The 24,204-nt window shown below is 37.3% G+C and overlaps 1 protein-coding gene across 1 annotated transcript in view; it reads right to left on the reverse strand.

Annotated features, from left to right (window-relative positions):
• ANO3 (anoctamin 3) overlaps nucleotides 1-24,204 on the reverse strand; it is a 418,996-nt gene that overhangs the window by 114,384 nt on the left and 280,408 nt on the right. Inside the window, 4 exon segments of the mRNA XM_062198061.1 lie at nucleotides 5,688-5,743; nucleotides 7,885-7,991; nucleotides 11,613-11,744; nucleotides 23,164-23,208. Coding sequence (XP_062054045.1) covers nucleotides 5,688-5,743; nucleotides 7,885-7,991; nucleotides 11,613-11,744; nucleotides 23,164-23,208 — 340 coding nt within the window.

A 24,204-nucleotide genomic window follows, 5' to 3' on the forward strand; every position in this document is an offset into this window, starting at 1 on the left:
TGGTGATATTGCTGAGGGAGAGTCTTGTGGACCACACCATCTTTAAGCCCAGGTTGGAGCCCAGCAGCACGAGGGGTGGGGTGGGAGAGGGTACCCGTTGATCCAGCAATAGAAAAATATGGTTGTTTCTCCCCATCCCCCAATAAGGGTGCCCAGTAACTGGTGGCAGAAGGCACCATTTTGATTCCAATAGAGGCTGCGGCAGCTCCTGTATACACATGTGACCAGGAGATTTGCCAGAGGGAAAAATCTGGGTTCCCCACTGACCTTGAATCTGGCCTTAATTTTGACAGGTTTTGGACACCCACATAAGACTGTGAGGTGGCCCCATCCTCTCAACATGTTACAGGATCCAAGTCTCAAACTGCCAAGATAGAGCATGCACAGAGAGCTGGGGCTCTGGGAATGGCTCTTCTCTTTCTATGAATGGGAAAGGTTAGTGGGGTAAAGCAGATACTCTGAACCCCATGACTGTGGGAGCCTTATGCATTGTGACTGTGGGACTATGAGAATTCTGTGGCTGAGCATGATAGGGTATGGGGTGTAGCTGGGTCTCTGGGCAATGACTGTTTGGCATCAAGGTTCAGAGCTCCCTACTGGCTGGTGTGGGTCATTGTAGAGAGTTCCATGCTCACACTGACATTGCACAGATCATTTGTGCATTTCATGTGGCAGTGCAGGTGAGGTTACACCCATTCTGGGCATTGATCACCTTGTAATAGAGGAGGTGACGGTGTGATTACACAAACAGAAGTGATCATACCCTACTCTCTACTGATAATAGAAAAGATCTACCATGCCCAACTTGGGCTTCACTCTGGATACTCGCCCCACCCTGGAACACTGACCAGAACTCCCTGACCACACCCAGTGTGTGATGCTGAGTTTTCACTTAAAGAACAGACATTTCACTAAGACATAGAGGCATAGTTCATAGATAAAAGCTATCAAAGGGGAAAACCAACAAGTATTTCCACAAATGCTTAAAAATAAATGCAGAAATTCAAGAAATAAGAATAAGTTGGCTTCAGTTTTTGAATCTGCTGAGACTTGCTTTAAGGCCTATTAAATGGTCTATCCTTGAGAAAATTCCAAGTACTGAGGAAAAGAATGTATAATCTTCAACTGTGGGATGAAATGTTCTGTAGATATTTGTTAGATCCATTTTGTCCACAGTGTAGATTAAATCTGTGGTTTCCTTGTTGATTTTCTGTCTAGTTGATTTACACTTATCTTAGCCAAAAGGACAAGAAGCAATCTCTTGTTGATCTGTCCATTACTATTGTATTGGACTCCGTATCTCCCTTTGGATCCATTAACCTCTGGTTTAAATAGTCAGGCACCCTGGCATCAGGTGCATATATACTTATTATAGTCATCTCTTCCTATTCAATTGAACGCTTGATCATTACATAATACTCTTCTTTGTCTCTTTTAACTGTTCTTGTGTGAAAGTCCATTTTTTTAATTCTATAATGGCTACACCTGCTCAGTTTTGCTTTCCATTAATATGGAGTGTGTTTTTCCATTCTTTCACTTTCAGTCTGCATATATTTTTGTTGGCAAAGTGTGCTTCTTATAGGCAGAAAGTAGATGAGTCTTGGTTTTTCAATCCATTCAGCCCAGTCTGTATCTTTTAATTGGAAAGTTGTAGCTATTTATATTTATGGTGACAAATGATAAGTAATGACTGGACCCTACCATTTTTCTGTAAATATTCCTATTGGTTTTTTTTTTTTTTGGATTTCCTTTGTACATTTACTGGAACACTTTCATAATGATGACTACTAGTGTTCTGTGTTTCTGTGTGTAGTGCATCCTTAAGCATCTTTTGCAAGGCTGGACAAGTGGTGACACATTCTTTAAATTTTTCTTTGTAATGGAAGGTCTTTATCTTACCTTCATTCATAAATGAGAGCTATGAAGGGTACAGTATTCTGGGTTGACATTTTTTTTCTTTTAAGACTTGGATTGTGTCTCTTTATTCTCTCCTATCCTGTAGGGTTTCTGATAAGAAATCAGCTGTGACTCTAATTGGAGGTCCTCTGAAAATAATCTGATGTTTATGTCATGTAAATTTTAGAATCTTTTCTTTAATTTTTACTGTGGAAAGTTTGACTACAATGTGTCATGAAGTAGATCTTTTCTGGTCATTTCTATCAGGAGCTGAATGTGCCTCATGTACTTGGATGTCCCTTTCTCCAAATTAGGGAGGTTTTCTGTAATTATTTCACTGACTAGGTCTCCTAATCCATTCTCTCCTTCCACAATTTCAGAAACTCATAACACCCGTATTTTGAGTCAGTGGATAATGTCCCATAATTTTCAAAGAATGTTTTTTTAATTGTTCTAGCTCTTCCTTCTTCTCCTTCTCCTTCTTCTTCTCTTTCTCCTTCTTCTTTGGTCTGACTGAAAAATTTTCAAAAGATTTCTCTTGTTGCTCAGATAATGTGATCTAAAATAAAATACTCATGATCTCGAAAAAAGCAAAGTTAATGTTCATATGGAAACACCCAAGGGACCCTGAATGCCTAAAGGAATCTTAAAAAAAAAAATTTATCACAATAGAAGATTTCAAGATATATTACAGGGTAGTTTTTTTTAAAGATGTAATTATTTATTTGAAAGAGTTACACAGAGAGAGAAAGAGAGACAGAGAGAGAGAGAGAGGGAGCAAGGTCTTCCATCTACTAGTTCCCTCCCCAACTGACCACAATAGCAAGAGCTGAGCTGATCCAAAGCCATGGGCCAGGAGCTACTTCTGAGTCTCCCACACAGGTGCAGGGGCCCAAGGACTTGAAACATCTTCTACTGTTTTCCCAGGCTATAGCAGAGAGCTGGATCAGAACTTGAGCAGCTGAGACTTGAACCATCGCCCATATGGGATGCTGGCACTGCAGGTGGCGGCTTTACCTGCTATGCCACAATGCAAAACCCTACAGGGCAGTTATAATTAAAACAGCTTGGTACTGGCACAAAAATATGTGTGTAGACCAATGGAACAGAATAGAAACTGCAGAATTCAGTCCACACATCTAAAATCTACTAATATTTGACAAAGGAGAAAAAAAAATCTCTTCAACAATGGTTCTGGGAAAATTGAATCCCCACATGCAAAAGTATGAAAGAAGAACCCTACCTTACACCTTACACAAAAACCCACTCAAAATGGATCCAGGATGTGAATCTATGACCTGATACCATTAGATTACTAGAGGAGACACTGGGGAAACTCTGAAAGATAGTAGGATGATGAAGACTACTTGGAAAAGAACACAGAAGCACAGGAAATCAATGCCGAAACAGACAAATGGGATTACATTAGCTAAGAAGCTTCTGCGTTGCAAAGAAAACACTCAGCAAAGTGAAGAGGCAGCTGACATTTTGGGTGAAAATATTTACAAACTATACATCTGACAAAGGATTGGTACCCAGAATCTATAAAGAGCTCAAGAATCTCAACAACAACCAAACAAACAATCCAGTTAAGAAATGGGCAAAGACTTCAGCAGGCATTTTTCAAAAGAAGAAATTTAGTTGACCAACAGAAACATTAAAAAATGCTCAGGATTGCCAGCGCCGTGGCTCAACAGGCTAATCCTCTGCCTTGTGGCACCGGCACCTTGGGTTCTAGTCCTGGTCAGAGCACCGGATTCTGTCCCGGTTGCCCTTCTTCTCTCTGCTATGGCCCGGGAGTGCAGTGGAGGATGGCCCAAGTGCTTGGGCCGTGCACCCCATGGGAGACTAGGAGAAGCACCTGGCTCCTGCCTTTGGATCAGCGCAGTGCGCTGGCCACAGCGGCCATTGAAGGGTGAACCAATGGCAAAGGAAGACCTTTCTCTCTGTCTCTCTCTCTCACTGTCCACTCTGCCTGTCAAAAGTAAAAAAAAAAAAAAAAAGCTCAGGATTACTAGCTATTATTAGGGAAGTGCAAATCAAAACCAAAGTGAGCTTTTTCCTCACCCCAGTTAGAAAAGTTTTATTACAGAAATCAACAAACAAGAAATGCTGGAGAGATGTGGGAAAGGGGCACTTTAATCCACTGTTGGTCAAAAGGTCAACTGGTAGTGCCATTGTGGAAGATGGTATGGAGATACTTCAGAAACCTAAAACACATCCTTATGACTCAGCAATCCCACTCCTGAGAATTTATCCAAATGAAATGAAATATGCATATGAAAGAGTTATCTACATCCCCTTTGCAACTCAAAATAGATAAGATATGGAATAAACCCAGATGACCACCAACTGATGACTAGGAAAAGAAATTGTGTTATATATATTGTATGGAATACTACTCAGCTGTAAAAAAATAAGAATAAAATTGTGGCAAGCACTGTGGCAAAGCAGGATAAGCTGCTACTTGCAGTGCAGGCATCCATAAAGGCACTGGTTCAAGTCCTGGCTGCTCTAACTCTGATCTAGCTACCTGCTATTGCACCCAGGAAAGCATTAGAAGATAGCCCATGTTCTTGGGACCCTGCATTCATGTGGGAGACTCGGAAGAAGTTCCTAGATCCTGGCTTCAGATTGGCCCAGTTCTGGTCTTTGTGGACATTTGTGTAGTGAACCAGTAGATGGAAGATTCTATGTGTGTGTGTGTGTGTGTGTGTGTTTGTATGCGTGCATATGTGTGTGTGTATGTATCTCTCCCTCTCTCTCTTTCTCTGTAACTCTGCTTTCCAAATAAATGAATCTTAGTAAAAAAAATGAAATGTCTTTTGCAATAAAATGGATGTATCTGGAAATCATCATACTTGGTGACATAAGCCATTCTCAAATCGACAAGTACAGTTAGTTTTCCCTGACCTGTGGTAACTAAGAGAGTATCAGATAGTGTAATGTATATCAGTGAAAATAACATTTTGAGAATTGATGATTGTTTACATCCATTCTCTCTACTGTTTTCTTTTTACAATTTGGTGAACTATGTACTTAGTGTAGAATTTATCTTATGAGTATAAAATAAACTGAAAGTAAATCATTGTAAAAAATAAGAGAAGGTGGAGGAAGAAGGGTAGGAGCATGGGCTTGAGGGAGTGAAGGGTGGAAATTATCACTAAGCTCCTAAAGCTGTACATGTGAAATATATGAAATTTGTTCACCTTAAAATTTAAAAAATAATTAATTAATTAAAACTATTTCAAATTCCAAATGGATAAATAAAATGTGGTATATATGTATGTACATTATAAAAGCATTCAGACATAAAAATGGGTAAAATCTTATCTTCTGTGACATGGTTAGAACTGATTCATATGTAAAGTGAAATAGTCCATGCAGTGACAGACAACTATTGCATGATCTCACTCATATGTTCAGTCCAAAAAAGTTGATCTCATATTAGTAGAGTATAATGGTAGCTACCAGAAGCTTGGCAGTGTAGGGAAGAGGAATGGAAAAAGATTGGTTAATGGGTACTAAGTTATACTATAGTACTATATATATATATATATATATATATATATACACTCCATATATATATTACACACACACACACACACACATATATATATATGTATATATATACTATGTACTATATATCTTCCTTTAAAACACTAAGTGAAAAAATGTGGACGTTTTAACCATTCATTTGAGGAAATAATATGGGAACATTACGAAGTACTCAATAAATATATACATTTTTTATGTTTCAGTTAAAATCACACTAAATTTTAAAAAAGTACCTCATGTGGAGGAAACGCTGCTATATATGAACCATTGGTTATAAGTTTTTGGATGCCTAGAAGGAGAATAAAAGAACAATTATTTAATCAGTTTAAATGAATAATTCCCCCTGAAGCAACATACATACACCTAGGAAAGGAATTAACTGAAAATTTTAAGATAACCAGTCCAATTGACTTCCACAGCCACATCACCAATGAGGACAGTGTGACTGTCAAAGAAACTGCCAAGTCTGGTTGTAATTCTGTCTTACATAAGTAAAGAGAGATTTGCAACTCACCAACATGTGCTGTCACATAGCCATGTCGTGAAATATGGGGCATGTTAACATCCATTTATTTGAGATCATATTACTAAGGGACCACATTTTCCCTCAAAACAACAAAGTTTGGGTAAGGAGAAGGTTATTATACACCCCAAAACTATAGCTCAAAAGAATACTGGTATTTAAAAGTCACTAATTGTTCACTACTGAACTAAGGCCTGATTACTAGAGTGAGACACTTGCTAACAATCCTGTCAGTGAGGGGGCAGAGCAATAGGCACTCTCACATAGTCATGGGGAACTTTTCTGATTAATAATTTTTGTCGTAACAGTATCCACAATATTAAAATCATAAACTATTGCACATCCAAAATTGGGAAATCATTTAATTAATCTGGTACATCCAATTATACTAGGTGCTTGATTGGTAAATAATTGTGATTGATTAATGCTTATTATTGAATTCATACAGCTATTTACAAAAGTACTTAAATTCATCAAAATTGCAATCCTGCAGTGTTTGTAGTTTTCTGTCATTTAAGAAAAATTCCTATTACTAGTGTATTCTCAAACCCTAATACATTTAGTACAAACTTAAAATGCTTAAAATTGCAGTTAGAAATATTTTTATTTTGGCCATTCCATGCCTAATTTACTTTCTACAAACTACAAGATATCTTTATAATTTAAAATATCATTTATTTTTAAAGGATACATAAGCATATTCTGCTATTTCTTAGACACTTTTCAGTTCATCTTTTGGATTTTTCTATTGTGTAGAGTATTTAATTTTTTGGATAAGGTTTTGGTTATAAGGCAATTGTTTTAATGGCAAGTGTCTATATGATTTATTAAGAAAAAAGAGGACTAGAGTTCAAAGGCTCTTCTTTAAGCTTAAAACATAGTTCAATTTACTTCTGTTGTATTCCATTTTGATACAAATCAATAGAGATTGGTACAAATTTCCATGGGCTGAAATTTATTATTTTCAGTGATTTAGGACATGAGTTACATTTGATCTCTTTAATGCTGTGTTTTTAACCCTTACAATTTAAAGGCTAGCTTATTTTTTACTTGTTTTTTGCTCAATTATATGTGAACTTTCAAATTTTATTTATTTCTAGGTGAAACATTCTCACTTTTCTTTTGCATTATATATGTTGCAGCACACTGCTAGGCATTTTTAAGACACAAAAATTTCGACAATTAAAATTAGTTGTTATTTTACCTTCCAGAAATAACCTCTGAAGAGTTTCCTACATATATTTCTAGGTATGTTTTTATTTTGATGTATGTATATTTATGAAATAGAATTATATTGGACTTACAGTTTTGTAATCTGCTTTTGTTCTACAGAGTAATGCATTGTGAATATCACTTGCACTAAATAAATAGAGAATTAGTAACTAATTCTTAATCAGGAGTAAAGGATGTATATCATGCATTTTGTGTATGTGCTGCTGAAGTGAGCACATATCATGCATTTTGTATAATCAATATAAGAGTGAATGTCATACAAATCTAAATTGACCCCTTATATGGATGCAACTTGTCTCATCTTTCAGCCCTCAGTGATGGATATTTTTGATATTTCCAGTTTTATTCTATTACAAAGCTGTGAACAACTAAATTCTAATTCATTGTCATGAAAAACTTACTACTACTTTTTGATAAATGTCAAAATATAAAATTTCTGTCCTGACATGTTTTCATATTTCAAAATAGATAAATATGGCCAAATACCCTCAAAAAACTTTGTTTCATTGAAGTCCTCAAAGCATAAAGTTTATAGAGATTGTGTACAATGGGTTATTCACTCTCATGTAAGGAATGGAGGCAAAGCTTCAGTTGTTATAAAAAAGAAAAACATTAATTCAGAGTATAACTAATGCACATTCTACTTTCTTTAGGTTTTTAACTAATGTTCTTACCCACTTTTGATATCCCATTTTCATATTTGGTGCGCTCCAGCATGTGATAGACTATCCTGCTTCGAGTAGCATTGCTGAAGAAGGTGTCCTTATTGTTTATTATGAAGCTGTTAAAATAAAAGGACTAGTTTTAATATTCAAAGTACAACACTCACTCTAGTAACAGTTACACGTCCTTAGGTAATCATCCATCTGTTTGCTCCATTAGAGCTGATGCATTAGAAATATAGTAAGTCCAAAGGGAAATCATCTTTTCAAAAATCAATTGTCAGAGAAAAAGAAATGCACTCATAAATAATACAAAGAATTATCAAATATTCATCTTAATATCTTCTTTCAGCTTATAAGAGAGTCTGAGTGCCTTTGTATTTCTTTAGCATGGAACAGGAGAGCATGTATCATCCATTGGCTCCTATAAATTTTGTACAACTTTACGCAATGCAGTTCCAAATAGAGTGCATTAAAAATTGATGTCTTTCCCCATGCCACACATTCCAATTTAGTTTATCTTGCTTTCATAACTTTAGAAATGAGCAACAGTCCTCCCTTCCCCTCGACTCTCTGTATAGTTTCCACGTGGGCAGCACAGAAAAGGGCTGTGTGAGAGCCGATGATATCAAGAGCCAAAGGGTTATTCCAAGAAGAAAGGAAAGCAAGTGCTACTTTAGCATTCGCTTTATAATATAGTGGGAACCACTATAAAATGGAATATTCTGTCCTCATTCCATTTCTGACATTTTCCTTTTTCCAGTTTTCTTATCTCTGTTATAAAAAAAAATCATCACTGTGTCAGGTGGTTGGTCCTGAAGTGTTAGGATTATATAATCCTAGCATTCAAGCAGTTGTCAAGCTAAGTAACTTTGCTAACTGGCCTGCTTCTCTCCAGTTGTGGCACTGGCCTTCTTATTCTAGGTTTTACTTTCTCTTGCCTAGAGAGTAAGTGTGTCATCCTAGCTTGCTAACTAATATTCCATATCACTTTCAAAGCACAACTTTGATGCTTGGAGCACTCCTCTGCTTTAGGAGTGTCAGCAGCTCTCTGTTATGAGCAGTGAATTCCTTATTTTCCTCTGAGGCTCTCTATCCCTGCATTTCAACCTACCTGCCCCCTCAGTCTCATTTCTCATCACTCAGCCTTCTTACATTGTGATCATCTGCCAGTTTGGTAATTTACCATCACTTTAGAAACCCCTTGTTTCTTTCCTTCTGAATTTTTCTCTGTGTGTAACATATCTAATACCTGTTCCTCCTCTCCCCATCTCTTTCCATATTTCACCTGCTGCAGACCCCTAGCTCTTTCAACAAGCTGCTTCGGCTCCCCTCCTCTGCATGTGTCATCCCCTGTCTTATGTAATGTACCTTTTGTTTGTGTCTTTCCTAACAAGTTGATTTTATTCTGCTCTGTTTTATGCTAATTTGTGCATCTGCCCATTTTATTTGATTCTACATGCCTCTGGTATTCCTGTGTGCTTTTGTCTCTGTATTTGGATGCAGGGTTCTTTTAATCATTGGTGTCTGAAGGAATATGCACTTGCCTCTTTTACAATTAGATTAATTCAGCATTCCCTAAACAGATAAGTTTCTTGAGCAGATAAATCCCTTTTGCCATGGAGCTACATTATGGAGGGATGAAGCAGATGATACATAAGCAAATAACAAAATTAATTAAGAAAAATGAAATATCATAATGGTCACCTGGGACAAGGTGACAATAGGTAGTATTTTCAGAGTCTCTTCAAGATGCTGATATTTGAGTGGGAACCGAATAAGATGCCATGCAAAGAAATGGGAGCAGAGTATCTCAGGCAAAAAGACATCAGGAACAAAGCCTTAGTTCAGACTTCTCTTGGATGTTAATGGACCTAATCAAGGCTGGTATTTACATAAATGGCCGGGTGGGAGAATGTGGACAATGAGCTGAGAGTTCTGAAGGGACCACAGCATTTATGCTACACAGAGGATGATAGCAAATTTGAAATCTATTATAAGTACAACTGGGAGATATTTAGGTAAGAAGAGTAGCTGGGCAAGGCAAATGAATGATCTGATATTTTTCAACGATCCATCTATTTATTGGGTTAAAAATGAAGAGCAAGGTGTTTTTATTTGATATACCACAGATCCTTGAATGAAGGTTCTGAAAAGGAACAGCAGAAACTTAGGTTTAACTGCCAGGAAACGGACCTCTCTCTAAACCAAGCAATTATTTGCATTTCCACATTTCCCCCTTCTCCACAGCTGGCATTGGCTAGATTCACATCTAAGAATAAGTCAAAGCTTAAACAAAAGACTTGGAAGAAGAGAGTTTCCCATTAATTTCTGGATGTGTTACATTTAATAGCCAGAATTTTGTTTTATAGTTTTGTTCAGTTTCCCAGAACACAGGTTATTCCAGACTGGTGTAGTGGGCCATATAGCTACAGCCTAGAGTAACTACTGTGCCTTTCTCTCTTTACCCTTGTGTTGTTTAATTTACATTTTATTTGACCCATCAGACTGGGAGTACCTTGAAGGCAGAAACTGTGTCAGAATCCCCTTTTTTTTCTTCAATCTTTCTCCTATAGAAAGTCCATGAATATTCTTTGAATAAATATGTGATTAAATAAATGTATGTAGGTAGGCACAGATAAAGAGCCACTCAACAAATTACTAAAAAATTCTCCTCTACTTTAATTGAAAAAGTTAAATTAAAATGGATAGCTTAAGTAATAAGCTACTTAAAGTTAATTATAATAATTTATTAATTAGAAAACATTATTAAAACATGCTACTTAATAGCGATTCTATTATCACTGTTATTATTTTAACTGACTTACTACCATACTAATTGTTTCAAAATAATTAAGAGCTATACTACTAGCCTATGGCTTTACAATTAATTGCTTGTTACTTGAATGCCTCTAAATCATAAAGTTTTAAAAGTATTAATAAGGATCCTTAGTGTTGTTCATCAGTGAGGTGTGTATTTTAATACAAAGATACATTTTAATACAAAAATACATGTATTTTTTTTGTCTCCATGTATCTATTTCATTTCTGTTTTTTCTCTTTTTTTTTTTAACATTTTAAGCTTTTATGTAGTGCAAAAGAGAGCTTTATCCAAGAGAGAGGTAAATCTGGGTTCATACCAATCACCAGGAACCAGCCACGTGGAGGAGCATCTAGGCCAGGAAGCCTTGGGCTGGTTGGCCCGAAGGCCACGCACCCTGGAGGTGCAAGCCCCCTACTGGCAAAAAGCCAGGGTGAGAGAACTGGAAGAAAGGGCTGGGCACACCTTGTTCCAGGCTTTTAATCCACTCTCAAAGGGGAGTAGTTAATTAACCTGATTGGCTGGTGGGCACTCAGGTGTGGCTAGGTAGGGGCATGAGATCACAGAGGAGCATGGTGAAGGCATGGTGAAGGCGTGGTCTTCCAGCTCACAAACCTAATCAATCTTAACCTGTATGCCTGCTTACTTCATTCCCCGCTCAGAGACTCCATCCCCTTAATCCTAAGAGGAGTTGATGGATGTTGAATCATCTCTTCTGTAACTGCTTCCTGCTTATGAGGGGCATAGTGCAGGCCCTGCCTATCCAGGGTCTGGAGGTCTCTGCCTATCCTATCTAGCAAATTCGCTTTGTGAGCTTAATAGTTATTTTTATTAATATATTTGTTTTTATTCTATAAACAAGCCCAGGGTAATATAAAGTACAAAGGCAAGTGATAAGAAAAAAGAGACATGAACTCACTGGTGAATTCGTGCCCGGCTGAAGGGACCAGTATAGCAGTCCGATCCCTCTAATTCTGGGAAAGCTGACTTGTCGAGAACCATGGGGTTATGAGACATCCAGTTTTTTACTCTTTTAAAATAATTTTGCATTCTGGAACAAAGTCAAATTTTAGAACTGGATTAGATTGTATTCCAGAGCTATGTCTACCTTCCACTACAGTTTCCTTAAATACTACAGGGAACAGAGACACCAACTCTCTCTGTCCCCATACACACACACACACACACACACAGATTCCTTCTGTTGCCACACAAATAAATAAACTACAAACAAGCCAAATCATGCATTTGTTCAAACCACTTCAAGGCAATTATGTTACTCTCATGGAATAAAATCTTGTGGAAAATTTTGCAGATCATCATGTATGATTATGGTAGTAGGAAAAAGAAAAAACAGCATGACATTTACTAAAGCTCTGTGTGCATATATATATATATATATGTATGTGTAAGAGATAGATGATAGATAGATAGATAGATAGATAGATACAAATAGAACTCCGTGATTCTGAAAAAAGGAGCAACATGGTTCCACAACAGTGGAGACTGAAAAGAAATAAATGGCTTAGACACACTTGTTCCGCTGAGATGACAGTCACAAGTCTAGTGGGAACAGCAAGGTTGTTGGAACTAAGCAAAGCTGGTTTAACAGAAATCTCCATCATATTAACTTTGTGAATTTGTATAGGTTATTTTTTTTTCTTTTCTGGATTTTCTCCTCATAAAATAAAAATCATATGGGCTTTTCTAGAGAGCTGAAAATTGGTGTTTTACTTTAAATATAGTAATCAACAATAAACAAAGAGGAGTCAAAGAATCTTTGCAATACCTTTAAGACTTTGATGGGCATCTGAATCATTTGCCAATCTTGTTAAAATGCAGATGCTATTCACTTGGCCTGGGATGGGCCTGAGAGTCTGCATTCCTAAGTAGCTGCTAGAGGATGCTCATGCTACCATCTACAGAGTATATTTAGAGTAATGGGTTTAGGATAAACCCAAGGCTTAAATGAGCAGGACACTGTTTCATGATATCAGACTTCAAGATTCCTTGGCCCTAGTTTTGGATTACATTCATAACCTAGTTTTATTGTATTAGAATTATTTTTATTTTGCTAAAAAAAGAAAACAAAAGAGAGATTGACTTCAGTTATTAATTCTGAAAACCTAAATTCTAAGTTACTCTAGTGAGAGCTGCCTTTATTTTCAACAAACTGTTCAATATATACTGACAGTTTCTGAGTATCTTGGGTAACTTTCGGCTGCTCTTGCCAAAGAAGGAAGAGAAAAAAATATTTTCCTAGACAGGTGCAACACATCTCAATTGTTGCCTGGCCGTCTCTGAGGTTCAGAAAATAATTTAGGACAACAATGGGCATGTACTAAATCTTATTTCTGAGTAATTATTTTGTTTCTATTATGGCAAAATTACTATGTATAATTTGAAGTTAACATTAAATTCTGATTGAAAGTTTAGCATAGGAAAACCTGGATCTTTCCTTTGAGAAGGAAGATTATCATTTAGATTCCAAGTCATTTTTTTGTTTTTGTTTTTGGAAGGACAAAACATATCTGTCTAGCTGAAAATAATAAATAAACAGTATCAGAAGTGTCCATTTTGCTTCCTCTTAGTATAGAGAATGTCCTTAAAATCACAAAATATCGCAATACTGCAAAGGTCAGTTTAGAGATATATAGAAAACACTGGACAGATCACATATTATTATTTTTGCCTTTTAACAATAAACATTTGGAAACACCAATATGGTAAGGGTGAAAGGTAAGTGTGTTGTGCTGAATTTGTCAGACACTGAAATTGAGCAGACCATTTCAGATTTTTGTGCTTTGGATTCCTCATTTCCTGAAAGAGGAAGTAATTTTATCCGTCTGCTTCATTAAGTGGCTAGGAGCATCAAATTGAAGGAGGTACTTTGCACTGCACAAATGCTAACAGATTTACAGCATCCACGGCCCCATTATCTGTGACAAAATTGCAAGCTGGAATCTAATGTGAATTTTGGAAAACTTTTTTAAAAATGAAATAAAAGTTCTTCCAAACCCTCACTTATGTTAATGTTATGTGGGAAGTTAGAAATTAGCCTGTGTGCGTGTGTGTGTGTGTGTGTGTGAGAAGCCTAAGGAAAAAGCCTGAAGAAAGAGAGGAATGCAGCAGCCCCTAGGAGCCTCAGAAGTACACCTTGGAAGCCACCCAGTATTTTACAATACAAAGTCCTGCCCAAACCAGGTAATTTTTCAAGTGGTTCCAGTCTTCTCCCAGGAAAGCACCCTAGGGGGATCCTCTCTGCCCAACACCAAGTGGACTACCCAGTCTGTTAACACTGGGAAATGAAATCTTAGAAGCAATTTTATCTATTTCACACCCAGCAGTCATTTCTTCCTGGAGAAGAGGGAGAGAGCAGGGGAAATGCTGGGAAGAACTAGACCCTATTACCTTATAAGCCCCAGCCTGAATACAGACTCAGTTCTCAGCTCTCAGCTCTTTCCTGAGCTGCTCCCCTGGCCTGTCAGTTGTATTACATGAAGCTATAGAATGTTCCTTTCCCCAGTCTGAATGGTTGGGCCCTGTAACTCAGATTCTGTCTGGACAGGTACCTATCCAATCTGAGAGATTTCCTATTCCCATTAAACCTTGCTAACTTGCTTCCTTGCTTATCACTCCTCTCTGTCTCACTTTTGAATTATTTCTTGATAAGAAGACAAGAACTTATTCTACTCTTCTCTGCTAACATATTTGGCAAACCAGTCACAGGATAAATGCAGATTTCAGGCACACTTGAAACAACACAGCTGTCCAATTCTTGCAGCCAATCCTGTAAGGAATATTTCATGGATACTGAAGCTTGCCCATGCTTTCCTTTAAACTAGCCACCTTGGTCTTTCCCTGTTCTGGCTCTCTTTCCACTAAAGTTACTTTTGCTGTACCCATACATGCGCTGTCAGGGATATACAGCAAGAGCACTTTGAATGCTCTCTTTTGGTCTCTCTCTCTCTCTCTCTCTCTCTCTCTCTCTCTCTCTCTCTCTTCCTTCCTCCCTCCCTCCCTCCCTTCCTCTCTTTTTTCTCCTTCTGTTTCTGTCTCCTTCTTGTTCACTACCCATCTCCACTAACATCAGGAAGGGAGGGAGGGAGGTGCCACTGTCCTGACAAATTTCCCCACCTAAGCAAGAGAGAGGCCTAAATCCATTAACCCTTTCCAACGTGACAGACTTTTTCTACTTTCTCTGCATTTTATAGTAACTTTTTCCTTCAGCTCTTGACTATAACAGTATATGATTCTCTGCCTCTATGTTTCATGATGTATTTCACTGTTCTAAGTAATGGGTCTATATGTTGAATCAGTTTTCTGTGCTGTTGTAACTGACTTTGGTAAAAAGATTTCACGAGTCTTTGGGGAGGTATTTTGCACTTTTCTGTTGCCACTTTTGAGTCTTGGTTGATTGGGGAAACTGAATCTCAAAGGAGTTAATATTTTCTGCCTACTGTTGATGATTGAGTGGTTATCATAACTTTGATTAGATCTGGTCCACAGCTTTGGTTAAAGTTCTCAGGTTAGTTCTCTCCCAATGGTCTAAGATCTTATTTTGATTGTTGCTGGAGTTAATTTTAATTATGTAAAGTGCGTTGTAAGGTTATAAAATGATGCCAAATTTATGTTGCGCTTATATCACCATTTTCTTGCTAGAGTTGCTTTATAAAAAATTGGAATAAATTCTATATATGCAAGCCTGTATGCTGTTATACCAAAGTGAGCCAATACAGATAAGTTCAGAAAAAGTGTTAGTCCAAATGTCTGTTGGTTCACATGGCTTATCTGGACTTTTGATTTTCTGGTTAGGTGCTGTAATCTCTTTTCTGGTTCTGACTCTTAAATTCTTCCAGGATAAATGATTTCATGTGATAACTTTAATATTTAAGGTTTTTATTTCCCATTTTTGTGAACAAAGAGACACAGATTTTGTGTTCTGTTGATCTGTTGTATTATCTACTTTCTCTTAAGTTCTGTTTGTTGGAAACATTGAGTCTAAAAGAATTAAAGTTGATTTTAAATATGTACTTATTTTTAAATACCTGGTCACTTTATAATTATGATTAAATCTAGTCTTCAACTAGTAAAATCACCCTTAGTGGATGGATATTATCTTATGTTGTTAAGGAATCCCATTTTGACCAGATTCTTTAAGTTCTCCAGGAATCTTTAACAATTTTTCTGAAAATCAAGGTTCCAAATTCTTTGGACTTTGATATCTCCAGTTTGGCCCCTGGAAATGTCAAAGGATACATCTCTCATCCTGCAGAGATAATGACTAATTAGGCTGCTTGAATTGTATTAAAAGTGCTGCCAAGATGTGAAATGATGCTAAACTTAAGTTGTGAGAATGTTTTTTCAAGCTGTAGCAGTCTCTGGCCTGTAGGTCAGATTCTTTAAAGAGGGACTGATAAAGGCTCAAAAATAACAATAAATAGCCAGGTATTGCCAGGTCAAAATGTGGATCAAAAAGAGGTCTAGCCAAAAGGGAGGAGAGGTTTCGAAAGATATTTAAAGATGATTGAAGACAGTTATGTAGCTGATACTAGATAGCTCAGTTCCAGGAACACAAGAATTTTTAATATTCACAGGCTATATAATGAAAATCTAGAAATCCAGATAAGTTCAAAAATTCAATTTTGAGTTATATAGTAACCTCTAGTATAAATTTGTTTGTTATCTGTAATATTAGTTAAACCCAGCAACCAAGACGCCTAACCCACCAGCCACACAGTGAAAATCCAGAAGCCTAAGGATGGAAAAGACATGTGTCACAATAGGGAGAGCCACATGTGCCACAGCTTCTCCTCTAAGTCAGGCTAAGCACTGGTTAAGTCCAAAAGCACAGGAAATGTGGCTACATGGTGAGCACCACTTAAAGCTGAAAGCCCAGGAAGGCAAGTTAAGCAAACAAAGAGGACTGACTTGTTACCTCATTTCTCCTCTATTCTCTTCTGGGTGGGAGATTGGCTATTTCACAGGATTCTCCACGAGGATGACTTATAAAAGGGATGACTAACCTATGTCTGTAATAATACCTAGCCTTAATATAGATGACCAAATAAAATAGCCAGAAAATGAGAACTTAAACTATATGATTTTACAACTAGGCTTGTTTTATCATGTGCACAGTAAATGGGCAAAACTCCCCCTTAAAAACCAAAATAACAGGAAGTTTTCCTGATGATCTAAAAAGTTATAGAGAGTTGCTTAAGGTGGTCATCACATTCGCTCTTACTTAGAAGGGCACTTGCAGGCACTGTCCTATCTCACAGGGAAAAACTGTCAGAACATGCCCATAACCATAGATGTCTAGCTCAGGCCAACTTGATGTTAAAAGCAAACTTCAAAAATCAGGGATTTATCTAAGCACCCTCTTGGCTGATATCCTAAAATCTGCTTCTAGAGTCCACTTTATCAGTGCCCAGGAGGAAGAAGAGAAAGCTAGGCAGCAGGAGCACTATAAGGATAGGAAGTGGACAAATCAATAATTGCTTTATGTGGTGATCTGACATCAAAGAGATCCAACAAGTCCACTCCACCCTCAAATGACACTTGTTTTCAAAGTAAAAGCCAGGACGCTCGGCAAACAGCTGTGAGAGAAGTCGGCTTCCTGAGAGCCCAGTCAGCTCTGCCATGAGTTTGGTCTTTGGAAATGGAACTGCCCTGGGGTCAAAGGACTCCCAGGTCAGAACCACAGACCCTGTTGGCCCTCACCTGAAAAAGCTCTTCAATCCATCCAGCTATCAAAGTAACCATCACTATTGAGGAGATGGCATAGGTCAGTGACCTTGTAGGTAGGATCATAAATTTTGTTTTAGAGACACCATGTATTCTCCTGCATTAACCTCCTACTCAGGCGAGCTGTCCTCCCAGCACAACCAGTTAATGGGAGTCAATGGGGCACTTTTACTCATATTCTATCTGGAGAGGTGCCCCTCTTTCTGATAGTTGCCCTACCCCATTAAACTTTGCTACCTTGCTTAACATGTCTGTCTCACCTCTGTATTCTTTCTTCACTGAAGACAAGAAACTATTCCACTCATCTCCACTAATATTAACTTTCCTTAAGAAGATTCACAGCTCCCTTATAATGCTTCTCCCATTACCCCATGTGAAGAGATAGATAGATATGTGCCTCACATTTTTTTCTGGCCAGACTTTAAAGCCTACACAATTATTATTAAGCCTAAATCTACCCCTCCCAACACCTCTACATCGGTCAGTTATTTGCCTTTAAATAGGGTAGCAAACAGTGTACAAAGTAACAACTAACGTGGACAGTATTGCACGGGGTTTCAGAGTCCATCTGTGCCTATCTGTGCAGGTTCTTGAGGAGGATTTAAAGAACATCTATCTTGATGGGGGTACAAAAATAATCCAGTATATAGATGATTTATTAGTCTGTTCCCCGGCTGGAGGCTGGTCTTCAGTGTTAACTAACACCTTTAACTTCATAACAGAATGTATCATACAGGTGTCAGGGTAAATTGCAGCCAGCCCACACAAAGTTATTTATTCAGGGCTTGTCCTCACCACTGGGGAGAGAAGACTATTCCCATGGAAGATATAGGCCATACTGCAAATTCCTGCCCTGAAACCTTAAGACAGCTAGAGCATTTCTCTAACAAGTATGGATTCCTAGGCAGAGGGAAATAGTGACGTTCCTAAATCAGGCACTCAAGGGCAGGCCAAAATGAGGACCTCTCTTTTGGGAAAAAGAATAGAACACAGCCTTCATCAGGCAAAAGCTGTCATGACTAGTGACCCCTTTCCAGCTTTGCTAAACCCAGTCCTTCAAAACAGGCAGGCAGGCAGTTAGGCACGCAACTACTGCCCAACGGGGTTTCTATGCCATGTTCCAAATATTTTTATGGGCCAAACTGGACAGGTACAAAACCATGCTCATCATTTCTTGGGTAAGGCCACACAACTCCAGGACCAGGCTAACCAGCTTTGGAACTTTTGGCCAAGCATTTGGTCATAGAATCTTGGCTATTGTTTGTCCTTGGCCCTATAACTACCTTATGCTTACTGCTTCTCTTTGAACCATGTGGGTTCTTTGGTTGTTCTAGTTGTTAAGATTTATTGATTTGAAAGGGAGAGAGAGAGAGAGAGAGAGAGAGAGAAAAAATCTTCCATCTGCAGGTTTACTCCCCAAATGGCCAGAGCAGGACTGATCTGAAATCAGGGGCCAGTAGGTTTTTATGGGTCTCCCATATGGCCAAAGGAACCCAAATACTTGGGCTACCTTCTGCTATTTTCCCAGATCATTAGCAGGGAGCTAGACCAGAAATAGAGCAGCCAAGACTCAACCTGGCACTCATATGGGATGCCAGCATCCCATATGATGGCTTTATCTACTATACCACAGTGCTGGCTCCTAGACCATGTGTTTTAATGCTCTTCTCTGCTTTATCTCTAACAGAATAAAAGATATCCTGGTCCAGATGGTTGAGAGGCAGGGTTCTCAACCTATCCTGTTGGATGATGTGACCAGCCTTCTGTACTGTGCAGAATAGTCTTTTCCAGGCCTCCCTCAAACGACAGATACCAAGAATACACATAAGAAGCTCTACATCCATGTCATCTGGAAAAATATACAGAAATGGAGAGCTTCACACAATATTATGGGTAGTTTCTCTTGAGGGGGGATGTTAAATAGCCTTCTCCCAAGGAAAGCACTGTAGAGGAGTCCTCTTTGCCCAGAGTCAAGTGGGTAACCCAGTCTGATATCACTGGATATAAGACCTTGGAAAGAATTTTACTTGTTTCACATCCAGCAAATACTTTGTCAAGGAGAAGGGTGGAGGGGAGAAGAAATAGCATAACTGAGCCTTGTTTCCTTATAAGCCCCTTATAAGCTGAGAGTACAAACGGTACTCTCAGCTCTTAGCTCTTCCCTCAGCAGCCTGCCTGGCCTTCCATGTGTATTCTCTCCATTAAGCTATTTATCCTTTCTTTTCCCCATCTGAATGGCTGAGGACGTTCATATTCTGCCTAGATAAGTGCCCATCTGTTCTAATAGATGACCCCATTAAACCTTGCTGCCTGGCTTACCACTCCTCTCTGTCTTACATGTAAATTTTTTTTTTTTTTGCCTGAAGACAAGAACTTGTCCCTCTCTTCTTCATTAATGATAACAGAAATTAAGTGGTATTATCAAAGTAGGCTTTGCACATATACTTCCTGTTTAAGGATACATGCTGTCTGATGGCATGACAAGATCAGGCCTGGATTTGAATACCCAGAGGTAAGGATGCAATTTATTAATTTCTTTTAGCTTCACTTGATTTTCTCATATCTTACTGAAATGACATTTTCATAATTAAATACATTGTTGCAATACAAAGTACAGTACATGGTAAGCACTCAATAAATGTGTGTGATAAAAAATGAGGATTATTACCCCTACTAATTCTAATACAGTTACCACTATCCTACCACCAATGTAGTGTAATACTCTATACTTCATCAAACCTTAATTGTATTAGGAATCCTGCAAACTTGCAAAGGAATCTTGCAAAAAATAAAATAAAAAAGATTTTGTGGTACTATGTGATCTAAGTGACTTTTAAGTTCCTTTGCTGAAATTCAGGAAAAGCTAAGAGAAATCTATGGAAACTGAAAATAAATCAGCATTAAAGGGTCAAAATAACTTGGCTAAAATACAAACTCCGTGAAACTATCTGTGAAACTGGAGTAGGGGTGGTAGAGATGGGAAAGGAGTAATTTATTTTACCTGATTCACAAAGCTTGCTACCTTCTTTTCTGCCTCCCTTGCAGGATCCTTTTGAATATTCTTTGATAACAGAATGTGAAAATACTTTGTAAATAGAAGGTAAATTGCAACAATAAAAACTACAGCCATTTCCTCTCAATCTGCCTGGAGAGATGACGAGCTTCAAGAGCTGGATAATTTCCTTTACATAATTTATTCTCTTATTGCTTACGCTTCAAAATCAACCACACACAAAGCATCTTTCCCGATCAAGAAGGAAAAGCACAACTAAAGTTCAATGGGCACATTTAATTTTAATTTCCTACTTTTCAAAACGTTTATAGATTTAGTTTCACAACATTGTAAGGATCATACACCATACACACATCACACAAGACAATTTTAATAATGTCTTGCTTGATGGTGAAGTTTTTAAAATCAGAATCAATTTTCTTAGTTGAATAGCTTGAACTTAAGCAAGTAACAGCAGTTTTCTTCAGTAACATGTTACATAGACTCATAAACTCTTTGTTTTACTTTTTCCCTACCCTTTCCACAAGCATCAACAAAGTTAAGAAACAAAACAATGATAAGTAGATTGTAGGCTATAGTAAGGCTCAAGATATTTTAATAATCATTTTGAGTAACTGGTAAGTATATTTTCATTTGGTGAACAGGAAACAATAATAAACATAAAAGATAAGACATGTTAGGACACATGATAAATACTCATTTTTCTAATTTCCTTTTCTTATTAATCAATACATTAAAAGCACATTTTTTCTCTATTAAAATTTTTGTCTTAGGATTTGGTTCATACATATATATATATATATATATATATATAATGGATTCTATGTACAAGTTCATTCTAAAACTAAATTGTGATAGTTTTATTTCCATATATAGACTCTGTTATAATTTTAATACACTGGATTTTATTCTTCTGCAAGTTGCTGAAATAAACTATTTAACAGAAACCCTGCAATTTGCATCAGCAAAAGTCTCACTAATTCTATAGCAGTGTATGAAGCAAATACAAGAGACTTTACTAATCATCTAACATTAAGCAGGCATATGCAGAACAAATAAGAGAAACCTGCAGTTGTAAGTTTATATGCTAAATTTATATGCTAAATTTATATGCTAAATTTATAAAATAGTCCAGTGACATTTTATGCAAATATGACTGGGGATTTGCTAAATGGTCAAATATTAATATGAGAAATGATGAGAGCTCATTCATATGAATTTGCTAGGAAAATCTAACTTGGCTGAGGAACATCACTAATTTTTTAAAGGCCATTTTAGTATTAATGTTCTTAATATACATTCTAATATCAAATTGTTTTCTTTCATAATTTATTTTTCTTATATTTCAACCATACAATACCTAAATTTTATGTTAAAAGTTAGGATTTTGAAGGTTCCAAATTATATACAGCAATTTTATTTTATGAGGGAACTAGATTTATTTAATCCTTTCTTTTTTTTCTTTTTTCTTTTTTTTTTTTTTTTTTTTTTTGACAGGCAGAGTGGACAGTGAGAGAGAGACAGAGAAAGGTCTTCCTTTTGCCGTTGGTTCACCCTCCAATGGCCGCCGCGGTAGGCGCGCTGCGGCTGGCGCACCGCGCTGATCTGATGGCAGGAGCCAGGTGCTTATCCTGATCTCACATGGGGTGCAGGGCCCAAGCACTTGGGCCATCCTCCACTGCACTCCCTGGCCACAGCAGAGAGCTGGCCTGGAAGAGGGGCAACCGGGACAGGATCGGTGCCCTGACCGGGACTAGAACCCGGTGTGCCGGCGCCGCAAGGCGGAGGATTAGCCTAGTGAGCCGCGGCGCCGGCTTAATCCTTTCTTAAAGTGGTCATTTATTCACAATATCTTTTTTTTTGTTCTAGAATTTCTACCATTCTGACTCGCAGATGCTGTAAAATTACTCAATGGAGCATATTTTACCACATTCACATGGTTTTTGCCTTTGTTCATTGATTATATAGCAATGAGGAATAAAACAGCCAACTGTACTAAGCTTTTAGATTGGGCATTCATTAAATGGAAGATCATTTCCTTCAATTAAACAGTGCAAAGGTTTTCAGGTGGGAGAGTTTCTTATGTCTCAGGATTTTGGTTGGATTAATCCCTTTTCCATGGTTACTTTTACTATGATAGGAAAAAAAAAAAAACACTGATGTTTTGAAATGTTCTTGAAAATAAACTCATTTTCAATATCAGGATGAAAGAGGTAGGTGTTCCTAGTATTTGATGGCAGAATAAGAGTGGGTCTCCAATTCAGAAGATGTTACATGACCTAGGTAAATCACTTCATCCTCTCAGAGTTAGTCTACATCACTTCTGTCAAGTCAGAGATGAGTTGACTCAGCAAGTCTTTGCTGGATCTATTGCTCTATTACTCTATTACTGGGTCATCTTTTACTCATAATCTCTGTTTCAAAATATTTTAAAATAAGATTATTTAAAAATGTTAATTTGCAATAAAAATCCTTTCTATATATTATATATTATGAGATGATTTCAGAAATATTAATGGTAAATAGAAACAAACAAATATCCTGATTAAACATTGTTCAATTTGGCATAAGTGGTTCCGGAAATCTCTTGAACAAATCAATAAAATTTTTCTTCCTAAAATCTACAAATGCTGATATGGGTAAATGAATTTTGTCTTTTCTTTTTCCAAATGACTAATTAGTATAAACAAATTACACATCAACCACCTACCTGCCCATTGAATTGCTCCTTTGGTCAGTGTAATAGCATTTTTTCCTGAAAAAGAATAGAAATCAAGCTGAGGAAAGTCACAGGGAAATAACATGAACTGAGTGAGTGACAACATTCAGTCATCTGGAACATTTCCATATCACACGTTCCATATGCTTAAAAAGAATAATATAGAATTTACATGGTTTTAATTCAGAATAATGTCACTAATAAAAAAGTTAATTTAATAAAGCAATAGACCCTTTTAAGTATTACCTTTAGAATGGTTTGCAAAGTCTGTCTTCTCCCACTCAGTTCCTAAAAATCCAATATATTTGCTTACATTATGAAATCCACCCACCATCCATCCATCCATCCACACATTCATCTAAACAGATCTGTAATAAATACTTCTGGCTTACCAAGATGTATAAAATATAGCCATGTAAAAAACAGAATAAAATAGAAGGGTCTGTGACCACAAGGAGTTTCCTTTGCAGTTGAAATGACAGGTAATTTTAGTTTTAACAAAATGTGGTAACATAGAAAAACAGAAAGTGCTATGGAAATAGCCACAAAAGGAAGCTCAGTTTTTATACAAAGAGGAGAAATGGCACAGGGAAGTCTGATGAGGATTTATTACCTGCATTGTCTCTTGAAGTAGTGGTAATTGTTTGGATGAAGTGGTTAGATGTGGCATTCTAGACAGAGATTGTAGTATAAGATGGTTGTGGGGTAAGAACAGGCACTCTGAGATTCAGGGCATTTCAACCAATTTGGCAATAGCTAGAATACATGCAGTATTGAAAACTTAGGACAGTGATGAAAAGATGTGGGAGATGATGAACAACACACAAATTATGGTGAGTGGTCTTATAACTAAAGCTTAGGTTTTTCGATGGAAAGCAATGGGGAGATAATTGAGTGTTTTAGTTAGCATGTGAGATTTTAGAGAAATGAAAGACTAAATAGTGTAGAGCAAGTAGTGACAAAGGTTCATTCATATCCTAAAGATTTTCTCTACATCCTCATATTGGAGCTCAGGAAGCTGATAACCTGGGT

The sequence above is a fragment of the Lepus europaeus genome, chromosome 7 (genome assembly GCF_033115175.1).
Source record: "Lepus europaeus isolate LE1 chromosome 7, mLepTim1.pri, whole genome shotgun sequence".
NCBI classification, from domain to species: domain Eukaryota; kingdom Metazoa; phylum Chordata; class Mammalia; order Lagomorpha; family Leporidae; genus Lepus; species Lepus europaeus.